We start from the raw sequence: 19,145 nt of genomic DNA on the forward strand, positions 1-19,145 counted from the left end.
TCTCTTAATGTTCTTATTTACTGCTTCAACTGCCCCATTCATCTTTGGACGATATGCCACTGAGTTTGCATGTTTGATCTTAAACTGTGCACAAAGTTTGGTCATCATTTTGTTGTTCAGGTTCAGAGCATTATCTGTAATGATCCTTTCTGGTAGGCCATACCGGTAAATTATCTCTTTCTTTATGAATTTGCAGACTGTGAACCTCTTAATATTGGCATATGAAGCAGCTTCAACCCACTTGGTAAAATAATCAATTGCCACAAGGATGAAGCAATGTCCATTCGATGCTTTTGGTGTGATTGCCCCAATGACGTCTATTCCCCACATAGAAAATGGTCAGGGTGCTGTCATTACATGTAAAGGAGATGGGGGTACACGAATCTTGTCTGCATATATCTGGCATTTATGACATTTCCTTGCATAATCAATGCAATCTGTGTGCATGGTAGCCCAATAATATCCATATCTCATTATTTTTCTAGCCATAGAAAGACCATTTGCATGTGTTCCACATATTCCACTATGTATTTCCTCAATGATGCTTCTGGCTTCGCTGGTATTTAAACATCTCAATAGCATTTGATCATTGCTTCTTCTATACATAGTCTCGCCATCAAGAAAATATCCAGCAACCATTCTTCTCAAGGTTCTTTTATCAATTTCAGATGTATTTTGTGGATAACTTTGATCTTTGATATATTGCAGGATATCATGATACCATGGTTTACCATCTACCTCTTCTTCCACACTATAACAATGTGCAGGAATTTCATATACTTGCATTTTGATTGGCATCATATCAACTTTCTTAGTTGCCTGAAACATAGCAGCTAATGTAGCCAAAGCATCTCCCATTTGATTTTCTTCTCGAGGGAGATAATTGAAGGTGACTCTCTCAAATTCTTTCACTAATTCGAGGGTAAAATTTAGGTATTCCAACAATTTGGGATCTTTTGTTTCCCATTCACCTCGTAATTGATACACCACTAACGATGAATCTCCATATATCTTGAGACATTTGATTTTTCTTTCTATAGCTGCTTTCAATCCCATGACACAAGCTTTATATTCCGCCATGTTATTGGTGCAAAATAACTCTAGTCTACTTGTAAAGGGATAATAAATATTTTCTGGAGAAATTAACACTGCCCCGATTCCTCGTCCCAGGGCATTGGATGCTCCATCAAAGTAAAGCTTCCAAGATGCATCATTTGTTCCGACTTCTTCATTCATGGATATGCACAACAAATCTTCATGTGGAAAATTGAAACTCAAAGGCTGATAATCATTCGATACACGACTGGCCAGAAAATCAGCTATGATACTTCCTTTTATCGCTTTTTGGTTGACATATATAATATCAAACTTGGATAATAACATCTGCCATCTAGCCATTCTGCCTGTCAAAGCTGGCGATTCCATTAAGAATTTCAAAGGATCAAGTTTGGATATCAACCAAGTAATATGATATAACATGTATTATCTGAGTCTTCGAGTAGCCAACACCAAGGCACAACATAATTTTTGTATTGGTGGATATCGAATTTCACAATTAGTAAATTTTTTGCTCAGATAATAAATGGCTTTTTCTTTTCTTCCAGATTCATCATGCTGTCCCAGTACACATCCCATCGAATTTTCAAAGACTGTCAAGTAGAGAATTAGCGGTCTATCAGGCATTGGTGATACTAAAATGGGGGCATTGGATAAATATTTCTTAATAATATCCAAAGTTTCTTGACATTCATCATTCCAGACTTCAGGATTGTTCTTTCGAAGTAATTTGAACACTGGATCACATTTGTCAGTTAATTGAGAAATGAACCGAGATATATAATTTAATCTTCCCAAAAAGCCTCGAACTTCTTTTTTTGTATTGGGTGGTGGAAGATCTTGAATTGCTTTTACTTTATCTGGATCAATCTCGATTCCTTTTTTGTTGACCACAAATCCTAAAAGCTTCCCGGAAGTTACCCCAAAAGTGCATTTAGTGGGGTTGAGCTTTAATTGATACTTCCTCAATCTCTGGAAAAGCTTTCTCAAATTTTGAATATGTTCTTCTTCGGTTCGGTATTAAGCAATCATGTCATCTACATATACTTCAATCTCTTTGTGCATCAAGTCATGAAACAAAGTTACCATGGCTCTTTGATACGTTGCCCCTACATTTTTCAATCCAAATGGCATTACTTTATAGCAGAATGTGCCCACATGGTTACAAATGTTGTTTTTTTCCATGTCTTCAGGATTCATTTTTATCTGATTATATCCTGAAAAGCCATCCATGAATGAAAACCATGCGTGTCCTGCAGTATTGTCCACTAAGGTGTCTATGTGGGGTAATGGAAAACTATCTTTCGGACTAGCTTTGTTGAGATCTCTGTAATCCACACACATTCGAACTTTCCCATTTTTCTTTGGTACTGGAACAATGTTGGCTACCCATTCTGGATATTTGGCTGCCTGTAGGAAACCTGCATTAATCTGTTTCATCACTTCCTCTTTAATCTGTAACAACATTTCTGGCCTCATTCGCCTGAGCTTTTGTTGGACCGGTTTATATTCTGGATTGATTGGAAGCTTGTTCATCACTATATCTGTACTCAAACCAGGCATATCTTGATAAGACCAGGCGAAGATATCTTTGAATTCTTGAAGGAGATTTATCAATTTTTGTTTTATCTAGATTGTCAGAGTAGTACCAATTTTCACCTCTTTCATTTCTTCATCTGTTCCCAGATTCACAGTCTCAATCTCTTCTTTGTGAGGTAAAATTTGTTTATCTTCTTTTTCTATCAGTCTTAATAATTCAGTAGGAACATCACATTCCAGTTCATCCTCACACTCTTTGATTTCCTCCAGACATATGGGCTGCTCTAAATTTATCTCTCGATTAAATTTAGGAATAAACATGCTATTAAAATTGTGACACCTGCAAATTTAAGTCGGACATATTTTCGAAAGAATATAGTAAATTTATGAAATAAATAAATGTAAAAATGTAAGAAAATGTAAAGAATGATTGCCATCTGAAAATTTTAAAGAAAATTTCTTATATTTAATATTAGGTGAACTTAACATAATTTCCTTTACAAGATAACAAAAAGTTTTCATACTTTTGGGCTAAACATAAAGATTAGTTCTGAATATTACTCTGTGTTAATATTAAAAACTACAGGAAGGTCTTCAACGGTCCAATTGTTGAGTGTTTCTCCAGGAAAACATGGGCGAATCCTATCCAAGTATTTGCCAGTCTTGTTGTCATTCATGATCATGTTGATAAATAATTCATTCATAGCTTCTTCAACTATGCTTTGATCTTTCGTCAACTTTTCTTCTTTAAAGGCCTCAACAAGCTGTTGTTCTACATTAATTGTTCCCCCTGATCTGAATGTGGTCTTCAACTGTGGGAAAAACATGTGTTCCCAAAGGATTTCTTCTCCTTTCAACCTTGTCTTTCTGTCTTCACACCTTCTTTTCATCTCTTTGTTCTTTTGCTAAAAATTGGGCTTAAATCCAAGCCCAAAACGATCTTTCTTCATTTTCATACTTACAGGAACTGAACTCCCTTGAAGATTCTTTCCTAAACCTTTCCCAATTTTAGCTCCGATGCCTAAAGTCTGTCGTACCGTCATCTTGGTGCAATCAGACAATCTGGGATATGGAATTTTGCTTCCTTCTGCAATAAAGGTTGTATTGACAAATTCAAGAGCTCGGAAAGAGCATTCAAGAGCATCATCATTGGTTTCAATATGTGGAACATCACTTGTTATAGACGCAATGATTTCTTCTTCAGCTCCTACGCATATTAGTTGTCCATCAACAACGAATTTCAATTTCTGATGTAATGAAGAAGGAACGGCTCCTGCAGAATGAATCCATGGCCTCCCTAATAAACAATTATATGTAGGGTGGATGTCCATCACCACAAAGTCAATATTGTACACGACTGGTCCGATTAACAACGGTATTTCCATTTTACCAAACACCTCTTTTTGAGTGCCATCAAAAGCTCGCACTACATTCTGATAACTTTTCATGTGTGATTTATCCACAGTCATTCTTTGAAGTGTGACTAGAGGCATCAAGTTAAGAGCGGATCCATTGTCAATCAATACTCCTGGCAAAACATGACCATGACAATGTGTGGTAATATTCAAAGCTTTTACTGACCCCATTCCGCCTTCAGGTATTTCATCATCCGTGAACGTTATGTAATTGTCAGCGGCTATATGTCCCACAATTCTGTCAAGTTTATTGAGGGATATATCTTCAGGGATAAAGGTTTGATTAAGCATTCTCATCAAAGCATTTCTGTGTGCTTCTGAATTCATCAATAGATCAAGAATAGAAATTCACGCTTGTTGTTTATGTAGTTGTTCAACCACACTATACTCACTATGTTTCAAGAATTTCAAAAATTCTTACGCTTGTTTTTCTGTTACAGGCTCATTGAATGCTAGAGGGGATTCATCATCAAATACCTTTTGGGGTATTACCATGGCTTTTTCTTTTGCTTTCATCTGTTCGGATGCATTAGATGTTTCGGGAGAGTAACATCTCCCACTTCTTGTAAAAAATCCGACTTCACTCACTGCTTTAGATGTCGAATCCAGACTCTGTATTTTCTCTTCTGTTTTTTCCAGAGAAACAAAACCTCCTACCATTGAAACATTGGTAGTATAATTCCATGGTACCCTGCGTGTATCCTTGTATGGAAATGGTAAAGGAGTTGTGATAACTACTTTCATCTTTGTTGGTGCAGGAATCACTGTAGATGATTTCACATTAATAATCACAGGATCAATTGTTCTTTGATTAGGTTTAAAATCATCTGATGAGCAAACATCCTCTTCTTTATTTTCTGGTTCTTCTTCAAAGAATTCTATCTCTCTGTTATTCATCAATTTTTGCACCAAATCCCTAAACTCAGGACATAGTTGAATTTCATGCCCCTTCTCTTGATGATATTCACAATAATTCTTGCCTTCATTATGTTTTGGCCTGAATTGTTGTGGAATTATACCGGCTAAATAGAGTTGTTGAAATATCCAAACAAAAGGAGATTTAATTTCAGAAATGTCAGTTTTTTCTTTCTTTCTGTTCTCTTTCTGAATTGCATTCACGTTTTTATCTCCATGATTTGGCAGCGGATGATTTGATGTAGATGGTGAATTGAATTCCAACTTTCCAGTGTTGATCAAATTTTGAACCACCCTTTTAAATGCCTAACAGTTTTCAATAGATTGACCCGTAATTCCTTCATGGTAAACACAGTGTGCCTTTACATCATACCATAGAGGGAATGGTGGTTGTATGGGAACCAAAGGATAGGGCCGTATGACATCTGCTTTTGACAGCGAATCATAGATCTCAGCATAGGGTACTGGTAAAGGTGTAAAAGACAACCTTTCATTTTCCTTTCGAGATCCTCTGGACTCTGCTCGATTAGTGTTTGTTTCCTCTTTCTTGACCCTTGGCTTGGTTATTGTAACACTTTTCGATGAATCTTTGTTGTAAGAGTTTGCATTGTTGACTTCATTCTCTTTTTTCCGGTACATAGGTCTTTTGGAACTAGACCCTTCAATTTTGCCACTTTTCAAGACATTTTCAATGAGTTCTCCAGAAATGACCAAATCTGCAAAATTTCTGGTTGCATTCCCCATTAGATGATTTAAATAAGGAGCTTTCAATGTATGGACAAATATTACTGTGGCTTCTTTTTCTGACAGGGGTGGTTGAACTTGGGCTGCTGTGTCATGCCATCTCTGAGCATACTGTCTGAACGTTTCGTTATTCTTTTTCTCTAAATTTTAGAGAGTCCATCTATCAGGGACCATGTCTGTTACGTGGCGGTACTGCTCTAGGAATGCTTTAGCCAGATCTTTCCAAGATCTAATGTTGGCTTTGGTCAATTGAGTATACCATTTTAAGGCTGGTCCTGTCAAACTATCTTGAAAGCAGTGAATTAACAATTTCTCGTCTTTCACATATCCCGCCATTCTGCGACAAAACATAGTAATGTGGGATGAAGGGCATGTGGTACCGTCATATCTATCAAATTCGGGAACTTTGAACTTGATGGGGAGGATTAGGTCTGGAACCAAACTCAACTCACTAGCGTCAAATCCATAGAATGATTCAGTTATTTCCACGGATTTCATTCGTTCTTCTAAGCTCCTGATCTGTCTGGTCAATTCTTCATTTACTTTTTCCTTCTCATTCATCTCATTCAAATCTGGGATTAGATGCTCAGTATTAAAATCCCCTATTTTCTCATCTGATATAAGTGGATTTTTGCTTGAAGATGCAGGATCCACTTGTCGATTTTCATGTGGTTTGGCTTCTTGAAATGCTGATGTGCGGGCATTGATTTGTATAGGTGTAGTACCAGAGTGATAAATTGGTTCTGGTGGGAAACCTAGAGGATACATAGGTTCTTGGTCGAAAGATACAGGATTTTCATGCATTTTTCCAATGATAGCATGCCTTTTAAACATGTCTTTTATTTTCTACATCATGTTGTCTTGTGAGTTTGCAATACTGGCTTCAATTTTCTCTAGCTTCATTCTCATTTCTGCTTGTTCTTTATTATGATGTTCCTCAATAGGTTGTATTTTATCCTCCATAATTCTCTTAGTAGCTTGTCTAGTACCGTAGTGATGTTGTATTTCTCTTTTGGCCAGAATAACTGCGATTGAAAATTCTTTTGATATTATTTTTTCAAATTTTATTTAATGAATATTATCTTAATAATAAAAATTATACATAAAGAAAATAATGCAATGAATAATGAATGTATGCAGAATGCATGTATGCAAAAGGTATTGATCCCAAAAAGTTAACTGTCATAGAACAACTTTCATCGGCATACAAAAGTTTCTTTATAATAGTTCATAACTAAAGATAAGGCGTAGCTTTCCTATTAAGCTCTATAATTTCTTTCATTAACCATGACACCTTCTTTCCGAATTTAGAAACTGGATCAACGTGATGCTCGATTATTTTTGCTTCAACAGCTAGTTCCCCAACATATCTAGCAACTTCACTCATTTGTACCATGGCCTCGAATACCATATTACTTCTTTCTTCATTTCTTTATACATAAAAATCAGTTGATTTTTGCCATTGTTCATTTGTTCCTTCGAGAGTTTGCTCTAACTCAGTGATTATGACTTGATAATTGTGCAGAGTTTTTTCAAGATCTCTAATGCGTCTTCGCAGTGAGGCACTTTCCTCATTACTTTCTTTGAGATCACTAGGTCCTAGATGAACCTTTTCTTGAAATAACGACTCTTCAAGTTGCAAAATGTAAGCATTAAATTCTGAGTTTTTGTTTCTAGACTGATCCAGATCCTCTTCAAGTTTTATTCGTGCTTCTTGCATTCTTTGATTAAGCTTCTGGATTTGAACATTCTTGTTTCTGCATCTTTGCATCCAATTGCTAGCCACTTCTTGCTCTACCTCAAGTTTGGTGTTGAAATTCTTTCTTTCCAGCTCCCATTTTTCTTTTTCAACATTGAACTCTTCAATCCTTTGGCCCCTGACTTTAAGTTCGGCAATTAGATGGTTCATTTCAGATTCAAATCCCTTGAACATGATATTTTTCTCATCCTCAAATTTATCAAAGATGTCATTCTTCATCTCTTCTAAATCTTTGGCTCGATCCCTTTCTCTTTGTATTTCATTCATGATCTCGCGGTGTTCAGCTTTGTGTTTTATAATTCATTCTCTTCTGTCAACCTCAATATCTTCCATTTTTTGCTTTCCTTTCTCAAGGCTTTTGAGTAGACGGCTATTCTTTCCTTTCAGATCTTCAACTCGACTTTTCTCGATGTTTAATTCTCTGATCATCTGTACTGTTGATCGGCTTGGTCCTGATGCTTTCCGGGATTTATATAACTCCTGGTAATTTTTCTTTAATGCTCTGAATTCACCATCAACATTTTCTTTGTTTTCTCTCAACATTGCACATTGTGATGAATGAAAGTCAATGTCAACACTCAACATAGCTTTATCTCGTCTCATTTGCTCTAATTCTCTTGACCAATCTTCTCTTTCTGCTTCAAACTCAACTCTCAGGATTTCAATCTATGATGGAACCACCTTAATGCGATCTTCCATAGAGATATCCTCATTTTGGTCTGGTAGAGGAATATTTTCATTTTTCCTGACAGATCTCCATTCCTCATAATCAGGAGTTAGCATTTCTTTTGCTGCTTTAGCTCGGATACAAAAAGTTGTTTTCCAAGCTGTAAAGGCTTCCATGATATTTCTTTTATAATTTTTGCTGTGGAATGCGAACTCAGATGAATGTAATCCAGCAGTGACAGGTACAAATTGACGACCTTCATACTGTCTTATGACCAGAAGTGGTGCATATCCAATTCCTCCCCACAATCCGAGCAGCATTATCCAGTTGTAATCACCACATTTGTAAAAGAATTCCCTTTGGATTTGCCACGGGGCTCGCCAAACAATATCATTGCTTTGCAGATTTCGAAAGGCATTAATCCACATATCTTTCTTAATTTCTTTCGGCCATTCTTGCTCCAGAAATTCTTTCAATGGTGAGTAGTCCGTATTAAAGCGTCGGTATGAAACCTTTTCTGTCCTCCAGAAATGGCTACAGATCCAGACATATAACAATTGGGTACACCCTGAGAATCTTCCACCTCCTAGCTTTCTACAAGCGTTTAATGATCTGAAAGTCTCTGCTAGAATTGCAGATGCAGGATTAATCTTTTTTGGTAGCTGCTCAAACAAATCTACTACTGCAGCTTCAATATATCCCAATACTTTTGGGAAGATGACCATACCATACATACCCAGAGCAAAGAGATCAAATCGTACTTTAGTGTCTGGATGACTCTGAATAAGTTCTTTAATGTTGGTCCAAGCAATGCCTTCGCTTTCGCCCTTTTGTTTTGTACGGGATGCCACCCATTCTTCTCGTACTCCAGCAATCTTTGCTAATTTAACTCGAAAGGGTTGAGTTTTAATTGACTTTGAATAAATTCGATTCTCCAAAGCCCCTTCTATATGTAGCAAAGTTGTGTACTCTTAAATAGTAGGGACCAAGTCCTCTTTATTGATAGTGAAGCAATTGTACCCTGGATTCCAGAATTGAATTAGGGCTCGAAGTAAGTCCTCATCAACTTCAACATAGAGTAAATATGGGATATCTCCGTAAGTCTGATAAAACTGCAACTTTTTGTTTGAGTCCCAACTTTCCCAAATGCTTCGCAAATCTTGCATATCATTTCTTTTTAGCGAAACTGGAGCATAACTGGCCAAGTCAGATACATAGTCATCTTGCAGACTGTCTCCTCCTTGTCTTTATAAGTCCTCATCCCACTGTCTTACTTCTGAGTTTAGAACTATTTGATTTGAACACTTTTTATCCATGGATGAAGGTTTTCCAATAAGACAATTAACACGAGGATCAATGCCTTTTATCCTGTATGATGCTATGCAAACAAAAGAAATAAAAAACACACAAAAAGAAATGAATTAGTTTACATAAAAAATAATTTAATAATAATGTCTACCTAAATATCTTTATTTAAACATGCTTTCTTCATACTTTAAATAATTTAAAATTCACATGCAATTTAATCAGTAAAAAAATTAATAAATTAAACGGAAAGTTAGAATTCATTTCTCCTGTGTGTACACCTATTTTGGACAAAATTTTGGCATGGCTTCAAATCGAAAGAGTTTCTAGGGTTTATTATATGCAGGGTTTCAGATCTATGAATAAAGGTACCTGAATTGTCCTTGTTAGTGCCCCCTTGGGCTGTTAACCCTCAATCCTAGTCCATCAAAGACTAAAGTGGATCGAGTTCAATTCGAGGGGATACACTTCTCTATGCCTGACACAGAGAATAAATTCACACGAAGACATAGAGCATATGAACCCCGAAAGTTACTTGCTAGGTCTGACACAGAGAATAAATTCTCACGAAGACGTCGCTTTCACTCTCACTTAAAAGGGACAAACTCAATTATAGAGCTTTATGTTATGCAATGCAAGTGTTGTGTTTGAGGAGAAATGTTCAAACCTCTGACAGAAAAAATAAATAATGAAATAAAATACTTGTAAGTAAAATGAAATATAAATATAAATATTATAAAAATAATAAGTATATAAAAATTTGAAAAGAAAGAATTATAAATTAAATATATGAATTTTAATTTATAATTAATAGAGACAATTTATAATTGATTTTAAAAGTTTGACCAGGTTCCCAGTGGAGTCGCCAAGCTGGCGTAACCGGTTTTCGCCCGGGCACGAATTTTTACTTGGCGGGAAAAGTGATGTTAATAAATTAATGATTTTTATTTTTTTTTAAAATATTTTGGGAGTCGCCATCGGCCTTTTGGGTCAGGTAGGTCGAATACCTAAAAATCATCTTTTAAAAGAGATTTTAAGAAAACATCGATTAAAAGATAAATTGATCTGCGTTTTAACCAAAAATTCATTCTTTTTAATAATAAAAGGGATTCGTGGTCGGTTACGTTTAGGGAAGGATTAGCACCCCTACAACGCCCAAAATTGGTACTTTTTAATTATAAATTGTCTCTATTATTAAAATTTCAAAATATATTTAATTTATAATCCTATTTAATTCAAATATTTTTAAGAAAATATATCAAACATAAATAAGATATTTACTTATTTAGAAATATCAGAAAATGACTTCTAGGTGCCTTAAGACAACTCTTTTCTTCGATATTAATAAATATTATAATAATAAAATTAAATTATAATTTTTTATCATAATATTTAATTTTAAAATACCAGAATAGGACATCCAGTTGTATTAAGACTGCCCTTTTCTTTGATATTGAAAAATAAATAAATATTAAAATATGATAAAAACATAATTTATGTAAAATCAAATTAATATTTAATATAAATTATTATTTATTATATATATTTATATGACTATATAATAATAAAAAATATTTTAATATAAACAAGTAAAATAAAACATAAATAAACAATAATAAAAATAAAATTAGAACTATATATTTAAAAGCAGTAAAATTTTATAATAAATGAAAATATTTAAAATTAGTAACTAAATTATAATCTAATAAAATTAAATACCTAAATCGTAATTAATTATTTAAAATTACAGGGATTAAACATGTTATTCTCCTTATTTATTAATTTGGTGACTAAAATAAAATTATATAAAATTCATATATCAAATTAAAATAAATTGAAATATATTGTTCGGGGTTTAAAATATCAATTATTAAAATTAAAGGACTAAATATGATATTTATCCTAAATATATTATTTTAATATAAAGGACTAAAATAAATAAAATTAAAGTTAAAGAACCGAATTAAAAGGATTATAAATTGATTTAGTGACTAAAATGTAAGGATTACAAATTAGGATGGCTACGGAAAGGGTTTAACTTTTAGTTAATTACATACAGACCCCTCCCCAAAACGGTGTCGTTTGGGGAGGGCTATTTAAGTCCCATAATCGACTGGCCCGAAGGGCCAGCTCTCATTTCTCCTCTTCACTCTCTCTCTCTTCTTTGAGAGAGTTTTAAAAACTCTCTCGCTTCTCTCTAAAACAGATAGAAGCAACGGCCGGCAGCCATTTGCCGGCGTTAACCCCGCCGCCGGTCACCGCATCCGGTGGCCGGAAAAAATTTTTACACCTAAATATAGATCGGATCATCCTATTGATGGTTCCGATGACCGTTTCCCTTAAAACATTCCCGATCGGAGCAAATCTACGAAAATACCTTCGGTTTTCGAAGGTTTCCGATGATGTGTGAAGGCTCCCGTGATGTTGCAGCTTCCTCAGTAAGTATCTCTCCGTCTTCTCCTTGCTTATTTTGGTGTTTGTGGTTGTTGGTTTGCTCGTTTTTTCCTTGTTTTTTTTTTCTTTTTCTCTCTCTGTTGGTTGTCGTGGTTGCCTTCTTTTTTTTTTCTTTGCAGATTGTCAATGGCTTTATAGCCATCACCGGTGTGGCTATCGGACCGTGTAAAAGAGTGGAGTCTGGTGAGTCACCGGACTTCCAGTGGTGACTCACCGTTGGGGCGACATGTGTGCGGCTGGAGTGGCTCTTCTGGAAGCTTTCGACGAGACGTGGCAGCGGTGGAGATGGTGGGAGTAGCTGCGGCGGCCGCGTAGCCCTAGGGTATCATCACCCTAGGGTTTGTGCTGGATGAGTGTGGGCCGTTGGATCTCTCAGATCCAACGGCTGAGATTGAGGCGGCTGGCGCACGGGGCTAGGGTTAGAAAACCCTAACTGAAACCCTAAATATTTTAGGGTTTCCATCTAGTTTGGGCCAACTAGTTGTTTGTAACTGGACCGGTCCAGTTTTCATTGGGCCTGTAATTATTTTTTAATAATAATAATAATATAATAATAATAATAATTATTATTATAATAATAATAATAATAAATAAATAAATAAAATGGGTAAAAAATTAGTATCTTCAATGCTCAATTGGGGCTTCATACTTTATGCTAAGCTTGTTGTGAACTGACAGCAAATGAGTATCAAGAGTGGTCTTTGATGTTCAAAGAGGCTAATAGCACATTAGTTGATAGAGAGGTGAAGTACTATCCAATGATCTTTTTTTGTTTTCCGTTTGTTTCTTTATGTTTACCTTTTTGCACACTTTTGGTCGAGTTTTTATGATGGATGACTCAGTTTCTCTGGTCACAACATTCTGCAGTGGAGGATTGCTGAGGTTTGCCAAAGATTGGAACATGATTTTGAGGTTCTTGGAGTTACCGCGATAGAGAATCGTCTACAGGTGAAGTTGAGCTATTAAATCCAATTTTTGTGTACAAAACTTTTTTCATCTATATTTAAGTCAAATATACGTTAATTCCATGGAATATATTTTGGATGTTAACATTTGTCCTTTTGTTTTATTTTTAATTATTTTAGGATGGTGTACCTGAAACAATTGAGAAAATCAGGAAAGCAGGAATTAATTTTTGGATGCTGACTGGAGACAAGCAGAATACTGCCATACAGATTGCACTTTCATGCAATTTTATTTCCCCGGGTAGGTTAAACACATTTACATAAATTTCAATTCTTTGCATCAATAAAACGTCTTGCTGTTTATGTTTTTGTTTCAAATATCTAGGTCAATGAGAAGGACTACTTTTCTTGTTTCCTAAATGTTTGAAACTATGCTACTTGTATGATTTGTTGCTTGGATGGATTGGACAACTACATTTATTCAAGTTTTCATCCTTGAATTTCTCCACATATCTACAAATACTTGTTCTAATTAAGATTAAAAATAGAAATTGCGTTTGGGGAAAACTTAAAAAAGCATAAAAAAATTGAGTTTATCCTTATCTTCAAAATTTTAACATCTGAAATTGTTGCAGACTATATATACTGCATGGCTTTTCCTTTTATGTTACTAAAAATGCTTAAAAATTTTGTTATCCTTGATTATAATTTTTGGTGTTTCAAGCCATATTAATGAAAAAGCTAATGGAATTGGTGGGGGCAATAATTTAGGTTTTGGTTTGTTATAAGGGGTCATTATGCATTTTTAGGTGATTTGTCTGGTGGAATTGGTCTTTCGCCTTCAGTGTTGATTATATCGGTGCCACAAGAAATTCAATTGCTTTAATCAATGAATAGAATATGTCAAAGTTTGAATTCTCATCAGTGTTCATTACACATTTATAATGTTTCCTCTTTGTGCTACCTTCCGAATTTTCTATCAGAGCCAAATGGTCAGCTTCTTCTAATTGATGGAAAAGCTCAAAACGAAGTTTGTAGAAGTTTAGGGAGAGTTTTGCTTACAATGAGGATAACATCTTCAGAACCAAAGGTAAAAATAGTTGCTCCATCTTTGTAAATTTATGTGAAAGGCTCTCTGTTCTCATGTTATTTTTCTTTCTGGCTGCTATTCTTGTGTGTTAGCAATCTCAAAAATGCAGTTAATTGTACTATTTTAATTTTTTTAAGAGTAAATTGTTGACTTGATTAAGGGGAAATTTTCTGGTTATAAACTGAATTGTGATTCTGGGAAAAAAAATAGAGAGCCACCTGACATACAGATACTCCAAAAAAAACCACTGCGTTTAGAAAACATAAGGTCCTTGTTAACTTAATCAGATCATCATAAGACAAAGCTCAGCGCTTCTGCTATACACACTAAATTGTTGAAGGGCTACAAAAGTTATTGTCACTAGAATCAGACAATATGTTCGAGGCTCACAAAATTCATTTATTCACTCACATATGCATAAACCAAAAACTAAATATATATTTTCTATGAAAAAAGTAAACTGGGGATTGTTGACTTATGTATAGTTACTAGTCTGATGATAATGATATTTTATTTTCTCACATTCTTGGTTTAGTATTTAACTGAAATTCATGCTACATTACAATAATAGTAAGTTGTAACGATTGGTACCCTAAACAACCCTGTAAGGAACCTTTATTCCTTTCTATTGCTTCTTTAGGGTTTAATTATTTTATTATACTCTTTTTCTTTTTTTGAAATGTATTTTATTATACTCTTTGGATGAACGATTTGGTAAGTTTTTATCTGTCTATGTTTAACTCAAAAGGTTTACCTTTTTCACTTTTCCAATTCATTGAAGGATGTGGCATTTGTTGTTGATGGATGGGCTCTTGAAATTGCACTTAAGCATTATAGGAAAGCCTTTACAGAATTAGCTATTTTGTCAAGGACTGCTATATGCTGTCGTGTTACACCATCCCAAAAAGCACAGGTTTTGATTTTGTTATTAATTTTAAACATATTTTGGGTTTTTATATAGAAATTAAGTTACAACTACAAAACTGTCTGTTCTCACTCATAGTCATATTCATCGTGCTCACTTTTTAAATTTCTATTTCTATCAATTTTTCCTTATGGGTCATGTTAACCTCCACAATTGTGCTAGGATATTCTGAAATAAGAAGTTAATGTCTAAAATTATAAATTGATTGATACATTAAGTGTTTCCACTTTTTACAGGATCCTAGTAGAAATATATAAATAAAATTCCTAAAATTATCAAACCAGAATACGTTATATAATTCAAATTTGAAGAGGATGCATCTCTGACCCATAATAGTCAGCAATTTGATCTTTACCTTCACATTTCTTTCATCCAGTACCATTCATGGCTTTATAACTGATGTACAAGCTAATTAGTGAAGATGAAAAGGTATACATCACAGATTGCTTGTGTTTTGCTGCATCTACTGATAAGAACATACAGGACTATTAATGAGGGCAGAATAAATATTATGCTCGTCAAATCTTTACAATGATATTTTCACTATAGCTGGATGTGCCTTTTTCCAACATTTTATGTATGGATAATAAATACCTTTCTGCTCAAAATGGAGAGGAGAATAGGAAAGAACTGTTGGATCTCTTTCTATGCAGAATGGATTTGCTGGTACTACTATGAAGAAGCAACGGGAAATTATACCTTTTGATATTCTTGCTTCTTAGAAGAAATATTGAGTAAACACTGGCATGGCTTGGCGTGATACATACTTGGGAGTTCCAAATACTAACATAAATGTAAATTTTGGAAAAAAGAGGAAGAAAAGGAGGACAATGAAATTCGTCTTAATACATCATTTTGGTAGTTTTGTTTTTTTAGTGCTTCACCTCTCATTATGAAGTGAGAATTATCATTGCCCTAATATATTTTAGCTAGACCAGCTTCTAATGTTTATGCTCTGAACTCCCTTGTGATGTTAGAAGTACATAATCAAGTCTGTAGTTCTGTATTCTCTTATAGTCTTAATCTCATTGAAATTTTTACAGTATTAGGCTCTATTTCGCTTTTTTCTTGAGTTAATCTTATCCTTACTTAAATTGCCGGATATTTTAGTTGTGGCTCATTAACGGTGTTTATAAAGATTATATTTATTAGTTATTGCCTTTTTTTTATGGAAATGATGACTGATGCATGTAAATGAAATGATACTTTTGGCAGCTTGTCGAACTCTTGAAATCATGTGATTATAGAACATTGGCTATTGGGGATGGTGGAAATGATGTGAGAATGATACAACAAGCTGATATCGGTGTTGGCATTAGTGGAAGAGAAGGGCTGCAGACTGCAAGGGCATCTGATTATAGTATTGGAAGTAAGTAACCTTTAAATATTTAAAAAGCTTCAGGATTAATTGCGTAGTACTTATCTTCTTTTTGCCTATTAGTAAATTATGATGGAAGTTGTAATGAATCTAGACTAATCTTGAAAATTCTCAACCTGTATTCTATTCAGGCAATTAGTTGTGATTATATAATGAATATAAAGGAAGATTTGTTGTTATGACCCGTAGGCAAAATATAACATTTTTTAAGATAAGATAGATCATGGATCTTATAGAACTACTTCTTGGTGATAATATACTATTTAGCGGTTTTGAAGTGTCCTACTTTGTATAAAAAAGTGCTTAGGAGTGGCATTTTAGGTGTTCTTTTCTTTTCTTTATTTTCCTTGTAAAGTGATTACCTTTTATCGGTTTTCTTTTCCTAAATACCTTTCTTGGTTGCAGAGTTCAGGTTTCTCAAAAGATTGATACTTGTTCACGGTCGTTATTCCTACAATCGCACAGCATTTCTGTCCCAGTATTCCTTCTATAAACCACTAGTTATATGTTTCATCCAAATTATGTGAGTTCCTAGTACGACGTTCCTTTCTTTGTTGCTTTTTACTTTATTCCCACTTAGACTTGCTTATCATTTCTTTCCTGCTGACACCAGAACACAACAGTTTCTCTTTTATTTCAGGAATTTCTGGAACTAGTCTTTTCAATTCTGTCAGCTTGATGGCTTCTAATGTTTTCTGCACTAGTGTTCCTGTTCTGGTCAGTGTCCTTGACAAAGATCTAAGTGAAGTAACAGTTATGCAGCATCCACAAATTTTATTTTACTGCCAGACGGGAAGGTTTACTATTTCTCCACCTTTCCCCCCGCCCCACTGTAACCAGCTTAGGATATGGAACTGGACAATTAGTTGTATCCTTTTAGCATACAACTACGTAGACTGCTGGTTAATGGTCATCCCACTGTTATGGGATTGTTTCTGTCACAGGCTTCTGAATCCAAGTACATTTTCTGGATGGTTTGGTCGATCTCTGTTCCACGTGAGTGATGTTCCTTATCGATATTGCACGTGAGGTAATGGAAGCAAACATGAAAACATGTAATGGTCAATGAATTTTGTGGGTATTTGCAGGCAATTGTTGTGTTTGTGATCACCATACATGCGTATGCCTACGAGAAAAGTGAAATGGAAGAACTTTCTGTGGTAGCACTCTCGAGATGTATATGGCTGCAGGCTTTCGTTGTGGCATTGGAGACAAAGTATGCTTCCATTTAAATTAGAATGCAGTAAATATGTTACATTTCTGTTTTCTTTCCCTTATTTATCTTCCCACAAGGTCTTTTTGGCCACTTATGGAGGATTAGAGAAACCGCATGCAATATAATTTTATCCTTGCTTAAGAAACAGTGCAAAATAGTGTTGCCTCCATTAGTGCTGTTAAGTATGGGTGAGTATTCAATCGAGCTGAATCAAGTTAAATAATTTTGAGTTAGTCGAGTTAACGAGTCTTATTTTATAACTTAGACTTTATTTGAAATTTTTTTGAGTCGAGTCAAAAATTTTGGAGTTGACGATTCCTATTTTATAACTTAAACTTTGTTTGAATTTTTTCAAGTCGAATCCGAATCTATGTTTAAATTTAATTGTAAATATTTATAATTTTATGGTACTGTTTGATTCCAATTTAAATGATTTTCTATAACTATATACAATATACATATATATTGCTTCATATTTTTTTCATATAGAATTGAGGGACTCGACTCGAAAACTAATCTACTAATTATTAAAATTTTTGAATTATTGGAGTTATATTTTTTTAACTCCTAATCAAAAAATTTAAAATGGTTTTACCAAACCTTCCCCTACAACTTTTAATAGATTCAAATACCCTGACTTATTGGTGCTTGCAGTTCCTTCACAATATTGCAACTTCTTGCCATATGGGGGAATTTTGTTGCTTTCTATGTAATCAATTGGATTTTCAGCACATTTCCTGCTTCAGGGACATTCACGATTATGTCGACAACCATCTTATTGGATAACTATGCTTGTAAGTTCCACTTTCTGCCTTGTATTTCCTTTTTCTTTCTCCTCCTGTTCAGTTACTTCCTCCCTGAGTTGTTTCTCTTTGTAAACAGCTCATCATTGCAGCCGGAATGGGTCCGGTTATAGCCCTGAAATACTTCCGGTACACATACAGACCGAGTAAAATCAACACACTTCAGCAAGCCGAATGAACGGGAGGGCCGATTCTAAGTTTAGGCAATATTGAGCCGCAACCGAGATTGATTGAGAAAGAAGTTTCTGCCTTGTCAATTACTCCACGAAAGAGCACAAGTCCGGTTTATGAACGTCTTCTTTAGGATTCACCAAACCCTTCGACAAGGTCATTGGGGGTCAGGAACTCTTTTTCGCAGTCCAGGTTGTCTTCCAGCTATTCCAGGAACTGCAAGGACAATTAAGGTATAGAAATATATATGACCTAAATGCATTATTTACATTTTGAAATGTTCCTTTAAAATCTTTATGATTTTCATTTAATTCATTTTAGTTTCTCATTAATAGTTATTAAATCATTTTTTTAATAAAAATTGTAAATAAACTATTAAAATAAGTGAATTTCAAATTCTCAATGAATTTTTTAGTTATCAATTTTAGATAATTTTTTGGGTCTCGGAAATTGGAATGTTACAACTTTTCTTAAAGAAAATTGTCATCCAATTTCCTCAAAGTAGACAAGCTCGAATTTAACGGTTTTAATGTTTTAGAACAATTGTATTTTTACAGTCTGTTACGAAATTTAAGAATGCATGAATTTATATCACATTCTTTCCCATTTTTCCTTTTACCGGTAAAATTCATTTCTCGATAAAAGTAAAACTAACACGGTTGTTTGAAATTTCAGTAAAATCATAGGTTTATACCATGCACTATCGAAATAAATGATCCTTTAAACCCAATAGTAACAAGCTTATGTAGCTTTCTGGTACTCACTCACATAGTGTCCGAGACAGATATCATAGCATGGAATGT

At 34.5% G+C, this 19,145-nt stretch overlaps 1 protein-coding gene across 1 annotated transcript; it reads left to right on the forward strand.

Annotated features, from left to right (window-relative positions):
- The first annotated feature begins 11,802 nt into the window (after positions 1-11,802).
- On the forward strand, positions 11,803-18,363 carry LOC120116733 (phospholipid-transporting ATPase 2-like). Its single transcript, XM_039137144.1, has 14 exons — positions 11,803-11,875; positions 11,993-12,037; positions 12,515-12,597; positions 12,722-12,802; positions 12,940-13,060; positions 13,743-13,849; positions 14,631-14,762; positions 15,990-16,143; positions 16,558-16,675; positions 16,776-16,949; positions 17,097-17,148; positions 17,241-17,368; positions 18,023-18,162; positions 18,251-18,363. The coding sequence occupies exons 1-14, from the start codon at positions 11,803-11,805 to the stop codon at positions 18,319-18,321; spliced, it is 1,479 nt and encodes a 492-aa protein (XP_038993075.1). The 3' UTR covers positions 18,322-18,363.
- The last annotated feature ends 782 nt before the right edge of the window (positions 18,364-19,145 follow it).

The sequence above is a fragment of the Hibiscus syriacus genome, unplaced genomic scaffold (genome assembly GCF_006381635.1).
Source record: "Hibiscus syriacus cultivar Baekdansim isolate YM2019G1 unplaced genomic scaffold, ASM638163v2 tig00000916_pilon, whole genome shotgun sequence".
NCBI classification, from domain to species: Eukaryota; Viridiplantae; Streptophyta; class Magnoliopsida; order Malvales; family Malvaceae; genus Hibiscus; species Hibiscus syriacus.

Excerpts from the sequence above, each read along its gene's own strand:
- LOC120116733 (XM_039137144.1), top strand. The coding sequence starts at position 11,803 with ATGTGTGAAGGCTCCCGTGATGTTGCAGCTTCCTCAGTAAGTATCTCT. Across the intron at positions 13,061-13,742 it reads ATGCAATTTTATTTCCCCGG|AGCCAAATGGTCAGCTTCTT; the intron begins GTAGGTTAAACA and ends ATTTTCTATCAG. Across the intron at positions 17,149-17,240 it reads TTGGTCGATCTCTGTTCCAC|GCAATTGTTGTGTTTGTGAT; the intron begins GTGAGTGATGTT and ends GGGTATTTGCAG.